The sequence below is a fragment of the Lissotriton helveticus genome, chromosome 5_1, assembly GCF_964261635.1.
Source record: "Lissotriton helveticus chromosome 5_1, aLisHel1.1, whole genome shotgun sequence".
NCBI lineage: Eukaryota > Metazoa > Chordata > Amphibia > Caudata > Salamandridae > Lissotriton > Lissotriton helveticus.
Genome location: NC_136065.1, coordinates 1,328,672,866 through 1,328,686,097, shown reverse-complemented (window position 1 = coordinate 1,328,686,097; position 13,232 = coordinate 1,328,672,866). Strand labels below are relative to the sequence as shown.

Here is a 13,232-nt window from a genome sequence, read left to right as displayed (position 1 = left end):
TTCTGAATACACTGCCCAGAACAGAAAGGGTTCAACAATGGCAATTGTTTGTTGGATTCAGTTGCATCATGGACCCACCTGGAGTCTCCTACAGAGGTCATGATATATCTATAGAAAACAACAGATGGGATTGTCCAAGGATAGACTTCAACTTTGCATCCTTGTCCAATTTGGGGAAAATCAGAGAAGATTAAAGAGGATTGTTCAAAGGCCTTTACTATCAAGGATTTCCCTTAGATTAGAAATAACTTTTAGATAAATGAACAATATTCTTTTTCCGGAGTGGTACTGTTTGTTAAAGGGAACAGAACTAGAGAAGTATTTTTATTCATGATGATTAACCTGCTTCTCCGGGTGTGGTGCTGGGTTAATGTCTTCAATTTGTTCAGGCGGAGTACGGGAAATAAGTATGTTTGAAACTGGGTAGCCAAGAAGAATTGATAGCTGTCAGAGGAATAAAATCGTTGCCAGGAGTTTCTTTCTCCTTCATGGACTTGAAGATTATTGCCATGAACTTTACAATCATGAAGAGTCCACAGCTACCTGAAAATAGAGATTATGGAATACAAAGATTGTATGATCTGGAGAAAAATTACCTACACTCAACTGGAGAAATTGGTCGCTGTCTGTGACTTCGACCCTCTCGATTTTTGAACTGGTATGTAGTGGTACTCCTGTGTCTTGCTCCCTGACAAATTACTAGGGTGACACATCCTAAATTCTTGATGACTTAACAATTAGTTTCCTAATTCAAACACTAAGTCTAAATCTAATTTTGGGTTTGTTTGCATCTGATATCAAATCAGCATCTTTGTAAACATGTTCGCACTGCAGAAATAAATAAGAAATATGTTTTTCAAATAAATATTCCTGTGTGGGACAATGTTGATATATATGAATTTATGGATATATTACCTATAGATTAAGTGTGTTCTCTAGGAGAGGTTTTGTGTTCTTGTTTGAATTTGCTCCCTGCCTCCTTCTCCTAGTATTGCTGTACTCAGGGACCCTCGCTTGTTTTTGATACGCACTGCAGATGTAACCTTGAGCTCTTTGTGTGGGGAAAAGCCGTTGTAAAGAGGAAAAATATGCATCAATCTTGTGTGAGATTTAGCAAATAATCCCTCATGTGAAACTCAGATAGGGCAGTAATTTCTCCACAGGGTAAACCCGCAAAGTGAGTTATCTGATTTACCATGGGATGAAAATAATGTCTGCTAAATTCCACCAACCTAGAATGAAAGCCTTCCTCTAGTTACTAGAGAATTCAGGATAAGATATAGTTCCAACTTCAGGGCTTTTTAGGTTTCTTATTTGCCTGACTTTCCCTAATTGGGTTACTCACTTCACCACTGCAGTATCCTCTTGACTTGAGTCTGTGTATGCTGACCATCTAAGCAGATGGGACACTTTAGAAAGTAAAAAAATGCTTGAATTCAAACTCTTGAGGGTAATGAATTGTATTCTGTCTGTGTTTAAAGCTCCTTAATTGGCCAGTAAACTATAGAACACTTGCGCCAAAAGGCTGTCATAGCTCATTGCTCATGTTTGATGCAGTTTGCGTTGGAGTCATAGTTCCCACATGGATTTTGAGAGCAGAACGTTTTTTTTCTTTAACTTTCATACTTGGTTTCCATTACCACGTGCGAGGAAGGTTCGAATGCCTCAAATGAAAGGAGGGCTTTATTCATCTGTGTATGAAAAGAGGGTTGTAACTCAATAGCAATTGTTGCTCTAAACAAAGTTCTATGAATGGCATCATGGCCTTCTCACCTTAGAGAAGACAGTGGAAGCTCCAGTGATGTCTGGGGCAGAGCTGGTTTCAGCAGGACCTGAGTGATCCTGTATAAGAGTACATCAGGACCTCTCTAATTAACTGGCAACCTGTGTTTGAATATTTCAGACATATTCTATTGACACTTGCTGGTGTTTACTTGTTTCTCTATAAAATCTAGGAGCCAAGGATCAGATGTGCCAAACTTTGGTCGCAAAATACTGGTTGCAAATTGCAACTAGTATTTTTGCAACCAGTGTGGAATTTTACAAACCAACCTATTTACTAGTAAGTCGAAATTCCAAAGAGTAGTTGGTCATAATCCAACTTACCCCCTTCAAAGTTTATGAGGTAGGCCACAAATTGTGGCTGACTAGTACTGGTTATCATCACAGGGATAGTGGCCTGCTGGGGCCAGCCGACCACAATGTCTCTCATTCTTTTTTTTTGTTTGTTTGTTTAAATGCAGCCCAAGTTTTATACTTTATGAAAGTTTTTGGGGAGTAGACAATGGTCCACTGCCTCCTACTCCCCAGCAAGATGTTTTTTTAATAGGCACAAAGGGAAAGTGCTCACAAAACAACCCTTTTGCTTTTACAAATGGGTTAGACACTCTCCTGCAGACTTGGGGTCGGTAACATTTTAATGGGTTACAACCACTGTTTTGGACATAAACCCTGGATATGTATGGATAGAATCACTATTTGGAAAAGACTCCTGCAACAAACCTCTTCCAAATAGCAATTCCTTATCCATTTCTTCATTAATTTTAGGAATCGGTAAAAAATTGCCAACTCTTAAAATGGGTTTAGTACTTTGTAAAAAGCATTTTTGCGGTCACAGACTACATCTCATAGCGTTTGCAGCCACAAAATTGCATTGAACATCTGGCCCTAAATTCACAACAGAGCATAGTTTAATACTGCCCCCTGGTGGAAGCTCATGAAACATTGTCTGTTCTCCATAGAGGCTATAAACCAATGCACATAAACTTACACTTCTGTTCCAGAAGCAGGACACAGTGATTTTGAAGCAGTGTAAATTGAAAGTCTTACTTTTCTCTGCGTCATGACCCCTTCTGTGCATGCTTAAGGCAGGATTTGGGAAGCTTAAAATTAAGAGACATCCAGAATGGTTTATTCATGATATAGTCGAGAAGATTTTAGAACTGTGAACTGACATGGTTCCACCGTGTGTCTCACAAAATGTCTTTCGGTGTGGGTGTTGGTCCAAATTCTGCTGGCCACCAGCTGTGGTTTCACATGGAGGTGCTCTTCCCGAAGATCAGTGCTTCTGTTTTGTCAGAGTTGAGTTTGAGGTAGTTGTCTCTCATCCAAATGGCTACATTGGGCGTTACAGATATTGGTTTTGGTGTTGGTGGTGGGGTCTTCGATGAGCAAGAGGATAAACAGAGTGTCATCTGCATAGGAGATTATGTTGAGTCCATGGGATCTGACAACATCTGTGAGGGGGTTCATGTAGATATTGAACAGGGTGGGGCTGAGGGATAATCTTTGGCATAGGCTGCATATGATGTCCTTAGGTGCGCAGTTGAAAGGGGGCAGTCGGATGCTCTGTGTGTGTCCTGTGAGAAAAGATGCAATCCACTTCAGGGTGCTTTGCTGTATGCTGATGTTGTAGCGTCTGTCGATGAGGATGTGGTGGGAGACGGTGTCGAGCGCAGCAGAGAGATCGATCAGGGCCACAGTTCCTCCGCGGTCGAGAAGAGTTTTGATGTCGTCTGTGGCTGCAATCAGAGTGGTCTCAATGATGTGGTTGGCCTGGTATCCCGATTGTGAGGCATCGAGTAGGTGGTTTTGTTCCTGGTATTAGGGGAGCTGTTGGTTGATGGCTTTCTTGAGCATTTTGGCAATATCTACTGCAAAGCAATCTAGATTATTACAGTGCAAAATTATCACTTCACAAGAAGCTGTACAAGGTTCTTGACTTCTGTGCTTCGCAGCATTATTAACATGTTATCTTTGCACTGGATTGACAGGGGCAGAGGAGAAGATAAACCTTTTCTGCAGAAATGTTTCCAGGAAAATTGCCCTATGAAAATTGGTTTGCGGAACAATTTTCATACAAACAGAATGTTTATACGACTATTTTCCTGCTAAACATAGCTCAGTTTTATCCACTAAAGCAGATATTGAGTGATTCATGCAACGTCCTTTTTTAAGGATATCCAATAGCAATCATTTGACAGATTTGGTTGAAGAATGTTCCCAAATACAAGTTGGTGAAGTTTGCTAACTTTACCCTCCTTTTTCAACAAACATTTGAAATGCATATGATGATGGAAGTGTTCAGTAAGAGAGTTTATAGGGAGGGAGATAGTAGAAACATCAGAAAACATATTTTGGGTCAGTACTTTGTAACTATTATCAAGCATATTTCGGTGTGTACCTAACCCTTTGGAATCCGCACATAGGTAAATTATTAATCATGTAGACAAAACTGACCAAGCTGTATTTACTCTGGAAGACGGATTGAAACTGGTCTTTGTCAAGCTACCACTGAAGGCACACACTGAAGTAACTGAGGGGCATATTAGCAAGGAACCTCGTTAAAATTATTTCCGTTTTATCGGCAGGAAACTGCCGATAAAACGGCGATAATGGGCTTGCTAATATGCGTTATAGAATTCCTATTGAATCCCAGGTTAGATGTCCTGCACATCTAACCTGGGATTCTATACGAATTCTATAACGCATTTTAGCAAGCCCATTATCGCCGTTTTAGCTTCAGTTTCCTGCCGATAAAACGGTGATAATTTTAACGAGGTTCCTTGCTAATATGCCCCCGAGTCACCACGCAGGTCATGGCCTGTCAGACAGTCTCTGGTACCTGAAGTGCATTCTGGGGGTACCCTTTGGGTCTAAGTCTCTTTGTAGTTACTCACTGTGCCCTGAATTTTGTCTCTTTCACAGATCCCATACCAGGAGCTAGGCGGTAAAACGCTCTGCCTATCCATCTATGACTTTGATCGATTTTCTAAGCACGACATCATCGGTGAGGTGAAGGTGCCCATGAACACTGTGGACCTTGGGCAGCCCTTTGAAGAGTGGCGCGACCTTCAGAGCGCAGAAAAAGAAGAGGTAAGTCATAGAAAGTCCGGGTAAGCAACAGAATTAAAAGACATAAAAATAGATCTGAAAAGCAGTGTGATGAATTAAGGGATTGAAAGAAGGGGTAAGTGATAAAAAGGATAAGAGGCTAGTCATAGAAAGAACAGCACAAAAATATTGGGTCAAATATAGAAATAATTAAGGAATGGAAAGTAGACTTTATGTAAAGTATTTTATATGGCAGAAAGAACAGGTAAATTGCAAACGAAAGAGGTAGGATATGTGCAAAAAACCACATCCAAGATAATCATTATGTTTTTCTCACATTTTAAGTAGCAATATTGCCTTAATTTCATTACCCAAACTGGAGTCTGGAAAATGCCCAACTTGAAAAGCTGATTCCTTTCTCAACGTATGTGTAAAAACGTTGAGGCACCTTTCAAACATGTTTTGGTCTCCCCATATTAAAAACTGTACTTTCTTCACATTGAAAATGTGTTTACGTCACAGAAACAAAGGAGGTGTGATGTACATGTGTAACATAAGCTGATTGTATGTGTTGCTCAAACGAAGTGGTTAGAAAAGTGGGGCTAGAGATGAAGGCAGAAACTGAAAAATCCCGTTTCCACAAGCAAAGTGTAACTACGGAATGAGAGGCCAAAGATTGACATAGCTATGTGCACTACAGCGTAGAGCAGTGATCCACCTACAAAGAAAACATTTTCATTAAAAAAATATGTGATTCACAATACAGTGGGATATTATTTTCTCTTTTTCTAATCTAGTCTTGATGTTTCTAACATGGCTTGAATCAGGAATTAAAATGGCATTTGGGTAGCAAGTACTTTTTCATATTTCATATAATACAAAGTGCTCGTATATTTTATTCTTCATATGTTGTGGAATGGGTTCCTATGGTGCCACCATTAGCGAGCTGCGAAGTTGCCCTAACTAGCATCACTGGGTCTGGCTTTATGGCTAGACAATTATAGGGCCCTCACTATGAATTGTCTGGGAGTTCCCCACTACCAAAGTTACTGTTACAGGAACAGGGGGGGAAACCGACCCATTCTGAGTTGGCTCTTGGGAGTTCACCTAGAAAACTGCAGTTTCCTGCATAATTCAGAGTCGTGCTTCTCGTTAATTCGTAAAGAGAGGCACAGTTTACCACTGATCTCAGAATTTCGATGGTCAGTTCAGAGCAAAGAGGCCACTTATAGTAACGAGGGCCCAAGCCATTACCTAGGTGGTCGTCAGCAGGGCATCACAGACCACCAACTCTGGTTGGCGGAAAAATGTCTCTTGGTTCTCAGGGGAGAGAATTCCTTGCACTGGGCTGCTGGGCATGATACCTAGAGCACGAATGCCGGAGTCCAACCAGGAGGGCGGGACCACGCCAGAGTTTCCATATATTCTTGATAAGTACATTTACACACAGTCAATGTAATTAAAACTCATTTACACAGTTAGTGGTTATTCTGAAAATCTTGCATGGACCTACCTTCCCTACTGGACCTACTTTGGATTGACATCCCTGACGTTGAGCGATAAAATTAATAGCGCCCGCTTCCTGTCACCAAGCAGTGCCCAGATTAGAAGAGGGGCTGGTGGAATCTATTTACAGTACTTTTCTCTCTGCTCATCGCCAACAGCCCGAGAAACTCGGAGACATCTGCATATCGCTGCGGTACGTGCCCACTGCGGGGAAACTCACCGTTAACATCCTAGAAGCCAAGAACTTGAAAAAGATGGATGTCGGAGGACTGTCCGGTAAGTGCAGAGATGCTTTCAAACGCAAGGTGGCGCAAGAGGCCTTGCACAACACAGCCGAAGCTGTGGATGCGGTTTCTATGCTTTACTAATAATCCCTGGAATTGTCTTGTTCATATTGGCAAAATTGTGTTTGTCTCGTCCTTTTTATAACTCGCATAATTTCTACTGCAATTATATTCTATTTGGGCTTTGATACATTTTCAAGACAATCTGGGGTTTATGTACAAGCCCATTGCGCCGCTGGTACGACACTTTTAAAATGGGAAAAAGTAAGCCGCGGTCGGTAGGGGAGTACCTGCCGGGGCAGTGACGTGGGGAGGGGGAGGGGCAGGGTGGGGGTTAGTAATGTATGGATAATGGAGGTTTGCAGGTAAGTAAACATTTAAATAAATCAAACGAATTTCGTTGCGCGCACTGCATTGCATTTGGGGATGCAGTGCACACAACAAAATTTGTTTGATTTATTTAAATGTTTACTTACCTGCAAACCTCCATTATACATACATTACTAACCCCCACCATGCCACTCCCACGTCACTGCCCCGGCAGATACTCCCCTACCGACCGCAGCTGGAAAAAGTGACGACCAGCTTCGCAAAAAGCCCCTCTGTATTTTAAATTATTTAATTATTTAATAAAGGGGCGTAACATATGCCCCTGCATTGCAGGCGGGGAAGGAGGCGAGGGGGAGGGTGACAGGGCGATAATCCTTCAGGGAACTCCATTCCCTTGTTCATAGGGTCTGGTGCTCTGTGGACTAATGCAACCACTGCAGAGGCCTGTGTTCAACCTAGTGGCTGGTCCGCTCAACCTTCATCCATATGAGGTCGATAAAATTAGTAACATTGAGTGGGTAATAATAAACATCTGTTATTCAGCGCCAAAATACCCCGTTGGGGGTAACGTCGCTTTACAAATACACGTTATGTTATATTCAGCAGCACTAAAAACAAGTGGAAACAAATGCATCTGTAAAATGTACAAATAATAAAGCAACATATATCTGCTTTTCCATCTATTTTTCAGATGCCTTTGTTAGCTCTCATTTCCAAGTGCTATCAGACTGCTTTCTAACTCATTTTCAATGTCATATAGTCCCTCGTGCATTCCATTGTAGGTGGAAGGGCATAAACAAACAGCCAATAGGAAAGTGGTGAGACTAAAATACTCCTTTGGGATTATCCAAGCAGTGACTGACAATGTCTCAAGGCAATGTCTAAAGGTTGAGGAGCACAAAAAAGCTAATGGTTGAAGGAGGCTGATCCAAACCATTTTAAGTAAGAAAAGAGTTGAGTATGTGTATTATAGTGTCAGCTTTTCCATTTTATGGTACACTTTTCAAATAAAGTACCTAAAAAGCCATCAGTTTTACTGACAATCCTGAAGGGGTATTTATAAAATATTTTGTGTTAGGCTGCTCTGATTGTTTCCCGAAGTTGTTGATGGTTTCACCACTACTCTATGTACTCATAAACCTTTGTAAGCAATTGAGCAAAGGAGTGTATTTTTTAGTCCAATTTCTCTTTTTTAGGTCGAGCCTACCGACATATTGTGAACTTACTAATAACATACAGGGGATTGCAGCCAGCCCACTGCTTACCATTGGTTGGCTTTCTTGTCACTAATTTACCTGCTTCTTATTTGTGTCACAGCTTGTCACTCTTTCTTTGTCTCTCCCATGAAGCATGGCTTCTTTACCGATGTTTTTGATTGCCTGGCTTCTCTGCAGTCTGCTGCCACTGCCTGCTTTTAGGGAACTACTTTTTTATTTTTGTTTAAGCACTCCTTCAGAGTGCATGTAGTTTCAATTTCTCTCCTAGTGGGATTCCCCCCACCAAATTCCATGCTGCTCTTAACCCCTTTGCTGCGGCGGCAATTCTGCCGCAGCGCTAAGGGGGTGGGGCGGCCGCACGGCGCTTGCATACTCGTGACGGAACCGCTCCGTCACGAGACGCGGTTGCGCTGTGCTTATGACGGAGCGGTTCCGTCACGGTCCCGCCCGCTCTTAAGAACGTTCAGCGCAGGCGCGGAATCGCTGCCGCGCAGGCGCTCCGAGCGGGCCGTGACGTAACCGCTCCGTCATCAGCACAGCGCTGCCGTGTCTGATGACGGAGCGGTTCCGTCACCAGCAGGGGAGGGGTTTAAATACAATATTCTTATACACCGTGCTTGATGTCAGTGCATTCATATAAAACAATATTTCACATTATTTTCCTTTGTTTTCAGACTACTTCTGCCTTTCTGTAAAGCTTTGTAATACCTTTCTTTTAAAATAGAAGTGTATGTGCACTCTTGTTTTCACCCTGCTTCAACTATATCAATACTTTTCTGTGTTACTGCAATAAGGGCCTCATTTATAAGAAGTGACAGTGCGCCCTCCTTGTGACATGATGGATGTGTCATATTTACTGTATGACGCATCATGTCGCAAGGAGTTACAGATACGTCAGTATTTCTGACGTATCTGTAGGTGCAAAAGTGACGCATTGCTGGAGTGTGTCACAAAAGTGACGCAACTCCAGCAATGTGTCTTTTCCCATGTGAAAGGGCCTGCGTAGGTCTTATGCCTGCTGTGAGGCAGGCTTAAGATATTGACGCATTTGCACCCTAGAAGTGACGCAGTGAAATCTCATAGATTTCACTGCGTCACTTCTACAAGGCTTACTTACCTGGGAATGCCCAGCCTGCATACATTATACCTGACGCAGGCATAATGTAGCGTAGGGGTTTACAAAGTGACGCATCTGCTTAGATGCATCACTTTGTAAATAGGGCACAACAGGAGGCATATTTTACGCATTTGATGCGTCACAAAAAGTGACACAACGGAAGTGCAAAACTGTGGCAAAGCCTCACAAATAAGGCCCTAAGTTTCTTTTTAGGTCTTGCCTACTGCTAGCACATGTACTGTCACTGTGAGGGGAGTATTGTTTACAATAGGTGGCTTGGACCAGTCAGTGCTTAACAGTTGTTGCCTTTATGGTTACTCTTATTTGCTGCCTCAAAATTCATCTGCATGCCCTGATGTCACTTCTTTCGTTTGGAGGAAGTGCTAATTGGTTTAGTTTGATGACTGTCCCTCCACTGTCCATCCACTGCTCACGCTATGATTTATGTACGCGTTTCTTTATTCTTACTGTGTTTCTTCTAGTTGCTTCCCCATCGTTGCTTCCTCCTCATTGCATGAAATCACCTGACTTCCATCTTGTTTTTTGCCCTCCTTCCCACCTTCCATCATATTTTTTTCTTGTAGTTTTATATTGCGGGAATTCGACCCGAAGGTAATGGATGACTTTACTTGTGCACCGGTTACATTACATAAGGTCACATACATTTTTTAAGGTACCCTAAAGATGACGTGATTTGCCCAGAATCACAGGCTGTTGAGCCGATGTTCATGCCCAAATTGGTTTCCCAGTTTTTGTCTTTCCTCTGCAGTCTCTCGTTTGGCCTGTGGTGCTTTTGGCCCACTTTAAGCCTTCGGAAAGAGTCTTGGCATCGACTCAACAGCCTGCGATTCTTGGCAAATCTCTGTGTACCCTAAAAAATGAATGTGACCTTGTTTTCTGTGCAGTCTTTCATTTGGCTTGCTTTGCTCTTGGCCCACTTTATGGCATCAGAAAGATAAAATGCTTCAGGCACGCTTCCTTGCATCTTCAAAGGTTTTGTTTGTTTGTTGAGCTGCAGTGCGTCGGCTCAAGTTCAGCCGTCAGAGTAAATAGTGTGGCAAAAATAAACTTGACCTGATACAGTTCAGTACCCTGGGATTCAACTATTTGAGAAGTTGAGCTGAACTAAATTCATTTCTCGTTGTGGGATTGCTTTAGTTGAGCACGAGGAAGTGTCTTCTCTCTGTAAGTAGAAGAAGTGCAGGGATCACATGTCCTTAAATATGCGTGGATCAAAGCAAGCTGGTCACAGTGTATCCTTTCCACTTAATCAAATAAAATGTCGTTTTCTGTACTGTTTGGAGACTTTGTTTAGTTCTGTCCGACTTAAAGGCACTGCACTGGGCATTAAAGGCTACGCTTCCCCCTTTCAAACTGCAAGACCAGAGGACTCTATATGAAATGATTTGACTTTACATATTTGGAAGGTGGTGCGGCTTCGAAATAAGAGAGACATGCAAGACCATAGGACTCTATAAATAAAACTCATGTAAAACACAGCCTGTGGAAGCACATGTGAGAACACACGTATATTCATGTACTTGGGTGGAACATTGCAACATTATCATCCAGCGGGCGATTTCAGTCATGCAGGCGTTGAACTTGATCGGGGTAATGGGCGGCTTGGCCGTGAGAGAGCGAAAGAGTTGTGTGTTATGAGTGTAGGTGAGGACGTTGATGTTGGGAGAGAGGATGATGTTGGCTAGAGGGATCATTTATGTGTTGAAGAGGGTCGTACTGAGGGAGTATCCTTTCAGAGCTCTGTAGATCAGGTCCTGGCGTCCAAGGTGTGTGACTGGCTCGTTCCTTCCAGTCAGGACGGAGCAGATCCCACGGAGTGCATGTCCTTGGAGTCTGATGATGTGTAGGCAATGGGTGTGTGTGTGTTTTAACAACAATTATTATCCAATTGCAACAACAACTGGGCATTCCAAGCAGGGGACATAAAACGTCCAGTCTGCAGACAGTTGATGATAATGTAGTGCCCACAGTTAACTAGACACGTTAAAGTAGTGAAAACTATGCAGTGTCAAGCTTTAGTCCTGTGTTTGCTGTACCATTGTTGTCTGGTATTTATTTCAGGCCCATCCAGTCTAACAAGTTTGTGACTGCAATCGACATGCACATACTGCAAGCTCTCCACCTTTACCCTTGATTTAAACCAGACCTTTACAATACATGACCTGTTTTCCCCCACACATCTGATGTACATGAGAGTTCACATTTACTACCCTTCACTAAAAGTATCGATATATATGTCTCAATCACAATCCTTTTTCACCAGTCACATAGCTTGTGACTATCAGCTTGTGACTCTCTCTACCCATAGCCTTTATCCATGACCTATTCCCATATCCGGCACTCTCTAATTCCCTCTTTTTTCTCCCTCTTATTCCGCCTTTCAATGGAGTACCTGTGTCCTTCACTCCTCTTCTCACTCCTTCCTTACGTAGTAACTTTCTTTGCATCGTATTTTCTGCTCCTGTATAGTAATTGATAGATTAACTCCCCTTTTTCTGCATCTTTCTTTTCCAACTTATTGTATTTCTTCTATAGTCTCTTAAAAACGTCCCAACCTTCTTTCTAGTTTACTTTCTTTCCATTTCCCTCTTGCTTTTTGCCCCTTGTTCATGTTTCTTTCTGTCCTTTTTTCTACATATTTTTTTCTTTTTCCCTATTTACTCCTCTTTCTCTTTCTATGTTCTTGTTCCTCTTTCTTAAGAAAAGGACAGGAGACAGACGTCGCCTCTGCCAAATATATAACCAATGAAGTTCCTAAAACTGCAAATCTAAACCCAGAAATGCCATAGGATTACCAGAATAATTTGGGCACATTTTCAACTTTTTAGTGATTCATTAATAAACCATGTGTTAATACAGACATTCTGACACTCGTAGAATTCCTGGAGTACTGTAACGCCCAAAATGTACTCTCATATTTTTCAACGGGTGAAAAAGTTTGTGTGCATAAAGGTAATGCACAGTGCCTTTGGAACTGTAATGATTCTCAAATTTGAAGAAAGAGCATCCCCAAGACGCCTAATTGATTAAGGATGTGGGTGCCCCCCTTATTCACAAATCTGAAATTAATTTATTTTCCAGGGTCGGAAACTTTTGCAAGCGGTGTGTGGGTGGGAATCTATTGCAAGAGGTGTGTGGGGTGAGAAAGTATTGCAAGAGGTGTGTGGGGTGAGACACTATTGCAAACAGTGTGTGGGGTGGGAATATATTACAAGAGGTGTTTGGGGTGAGAAACTATTGCAAGAGGTGTGTGGGGTGAGAAACTATTGCAAGCAGTGTGTGGGGTGGGAATCCATTGCAAGTGGTGTGTTGGGAGGGAATCTATTGCAAGAGGTGTGTGGGGTGAGAAAGTATTGCAAGAGGTGTGTGGGGTGAGACACTATTGCAAACAGTGTGTGGGATGGGAAAATATTACAAGAGGTGTTTGGGGTGAGAAACTATTGCGAGAGGTGTGTGGGGTGAGAAACTATTGCAAGCAGTGTGTGGGGTGGGAATCCATTGCAAGTGGTGTGTTGGGTGGGAATCTATTGCAAGAGGTGTGTGGGGTGAGAAAGTATTGCAAGAGGTGTGTGGGGTGAGACACTATTGCAAACAGTGTGTGGGGTGGGAATATATTACAAGAGGTGTTTGGGGTGAGAAACTATTGCGAGAGGTGTGTGGGGTGAGAAACTATTGCAAGCAGTGTGTGGGGTGGGAATCCATTGCAAGTGGTGTGTTGGGTGGGAATCTATTGCAAGAGGTGTGTTGTGTGAGAAACTATTGCAAGCGGTGTGTGGGGTGGGAATCTTTTGCAAGCGGTGTGTGGGGTGGGAATCTATTGCAAGAGGTGTGTGAATATGTGTTCATCTGGGTTTGCCGGATGCCATGCCCAGAATCCCACCACCTTATCTTAAACTTGTGAATGCAGCAATTTTAAGGCACTGC

The 13,232-nt window shown here is 42.5% G+C and overlaps 1 protein-coding gene across 1 annotated transcript in view; it reads left to right on the top strand.

Moving 5' to 3' along the window:
* SYT2 (synaptotagmin 2) overlaps window positions 1–13,232 on the top strand; it is a 100,224-nt gene that overhangs the window by 51,090 nt on the left and 35,902 nt on the right. The window contains exons 5-6 of the mRNA XM_078641245.1: window positions 4,708–4,875; window positions 6,498–6,615. Coding sequence (XP_078497371.1) covers window positions 4,708–4,875; window positions 6,498–6,615 — 286 coding nt within the window. The remainder of the gene's footprint in view (window positions 1–4,707; window positions 4,876–6,497; window positions 6,616–13,232) is intronic.